This window comes from Penaeus monodon, chromosome 18, assembly GCF_015228065.2.
Source record: "Penaeus monodon isolate SGIC_2016 chromosome 18, NSTDA_Pmon_1, whole genome shotgun sequence".
Lineage (NCBI taxonomy): Eukaryota > Metazoa > Arthropoda > Malacostraca > Decapoda > Penaeidae > Penaeus > Penaeus monodon.
In genome coordinates, this window is record NC_051403.1 from 14,043,063 (window position 1) to 14,045,562 (window position 2,500).

Sequence of the window (2,500 nt, forward strand, 5' to 3'; positions counted from 1 at the left end):
GTTTGGACTGAATCCCCCGATGTAAAACCCCGGATCCTCATTTTTGAAATACAGGGCCAAAGTTTTTTTGCAAACATTCTCAAAGATTTTGCCCCTCAATCAAAAAAAGGGAGGGTAATTCTAAATTTTGAGAGTGAAGAAAAAAAACAAAGTAAGAGTCCCAAAACCCCTGAAAATAAAATAAATCATACAAAAATTCACAGAGAATTTATAAAGCGCGGATTTTTATCACCTGGGGACTACTTATCCCCAAGCAAAATTCCGACATGTGCTTCATCCCGTCTGAAATACTTTCCCGGAATGAGAGGGATGAGGAAAGATTGCAACATTGCTCTTTTGCAAAATTGCCCTGAATGCTCCAGAGATTTTTGGGGAAATTTGATTTTTTTGCAACCTCATGAGTCTTCTGCGTGTGCGTCACCCCCCGCCCAAATTAAAAAAAAAAATGAAAAATCAAAGGAAAGGGCGAGTCTTTTAAAAAAAACGAAAAGGGAACCGGTATTATGAACCATTAAAAAACCGGCATGGGGGGTTATCCTTACGTGCAGGAACTCGGCAGTCATTTAAAAATTTTTTTTGGTGGGGTTAAAGGAGGATTATAAAAAAAGAAAAACTTTTCCCCTGGCCTAAAAAATCTTAAAAAAGGGAAATGATTTTGTTTAGATATAATTAAAGGGAATTTTAAGAAGGGGGACAAGCAGAAAAAAAAATTGAAGAAAAAGACGAAAAAAAAAATAAAAAGGGAAGTTTTTTAAATTAGAAAAAAATCGTCTCTCGTCACCCCATGAAAAAAAAAGAAGATAAAGAAAGATAGAAGATAGAAAGAAAAAATAAAGAAAAGAGAAAAAAACAAAAAATAACAAATTTAAGGAAATTTAAAAAAAAAAAAAAAATATCAGCTTTTTACGTTTAAACTAACCCCCCGGCACGAGCTGCACTTCGAGAGTAAGATTTTACAAAAACCCATGAAGATCGGGAAACTTAGATCAGTCATAATTTGATTTAACCCAAGTATCTGGGAAAGGAAAGGGCCTTGTAGGTTTCCTTTTAATAGCCGGGGTTCAAACGGGCCCCCTTCTTTTTCATTTCAAGCACTTTGGGTTCTTGAAGCGCGCCCTAGCAAGTATAACTGCGAGGGTTAAGGGACCAAGGGGGTATTTTGGAGGAAAAAGGGAAACCTTTTAACCCCTGCAGAGGCAGAATTAATTTTACAAAAATGTTAGGGTATGGGGGAAAGAAAAAAACAAAAACAAAAACAAGGAAAATTTAAAAAGGAGACAAAGAAAAGGGGGAAAAAATTTAAATAAAAGGGAAAAAAAAAAAAAAAAAGAAAAAAAAAAAATGTATAAAAAAACGAGGAAAAAAACGAAACCTGAGAAGCTGTACGAGGGCGCAAGAAAAAAAGGTTAACAAAAAACAAAAAAAAAAAATAAAGACGAGGAAAAAGGTAAGAAAAAGCAACAGGGAACAAATTTGGATCCAAAGGGGCCCTTAAGGGAGAGATGAAAGAGATTTTCCCCAGCATATTAAAAAGGCGTTTTTCGCGAGGGAGATGGGGGTGGAAGGGGGGGAGGGAGGGAAAAGGGAGGGGGAAAGGGGGAGGGGAGGAAGAAAGAAGAAAGAAGAAGAAGAAGAAAAGGAAGAAGAAAAAGAAGAAGGAAAAAAGAAGAAAAGAAGAAGAAAAGAAGAAAAAAGAAGAAGGGAAAGAAGAAAAGAAGAAGAAAGGGAAAAAGGAGGGGGGGGGGAGGGAGGGAAGGAGGGTAAAGGGGGGGGGGGGAAAAAGGGGGGAGAAAAGAAGGAGGGGAAAAATAAAAGCAGAAAGAAAAGGAGAAAGAGTCGGAGAAGGAGAAGGGAGAACAGACCATAATTCGCAAAGAGAGAGAGAGAGAAAAAAAAAACAAAACAAAAAAAAATAACACAAAATTTCCCCAAAGAGACGAGGAAAAACAAACGAGTGAAGGGATCGGAGAAGTGCCACCCCACCGGGGGGGCAGAGCCCGGGAGGGAATTTCCGGGCGGCGCAAACCCCCGGGGGGTTTTTGGGACTTGGGTTATTTTTCCTTTTACTTGCACTTACTTCCTTGCACTTATTTTCCTGTTCCGGTGAGTGCTTCTGCGTGTCTGCTACGGGGGTGCATGTACGTATTTCTGTGTTTACTTGCGTGCTTTAAGTGCTTGTGCGTGGATACCCATACATTTACTCATGAAGATATATGTATATAAATATATTACGTATATCATATTTGTAAGGGGGGTATTGGGTCTTTAAAATGTGTTTGTTTTAAAAAAATTTTAAACTATACTAAAGGGTTTTCATTATTACCCTCATTATTTTCATTATCAAATTTTTTTTTCTTTTATTATTGTTATTATTATGATAATAATAATTATCATCATTATCACCATTATCATTATTACTACCATTATTATAGTAGTTATTATCATTAAATAAATTTCACTACTAATATACTATTATTACTCTATTACTATATTTCTACTA

General features: G+C 36.4%; 1 protein-coding gene across 1 annotated transcript in view; it reads right to left on the bottom strand.

Moving 5' to 3' along the window:
- LOC119584629 (neural-cadherin-like) overlaps window positions 1-563 on the bottom strand; it is a 112,885-nt gene extending 112,322 nt beyond the window's left edge. The window contains exon 1 of the mRNA XM_037933311.1: window positions 543-563. Coding sequence (XP_037789239.1) covers window positions 543-563 — 21 coding nt within the window. The remainder of the gene's footprint in view (window positions 1-542) is intronic.
- Between the last annotated feature and the right edge of the window lie 1,937 nt (window positions 564-2,500).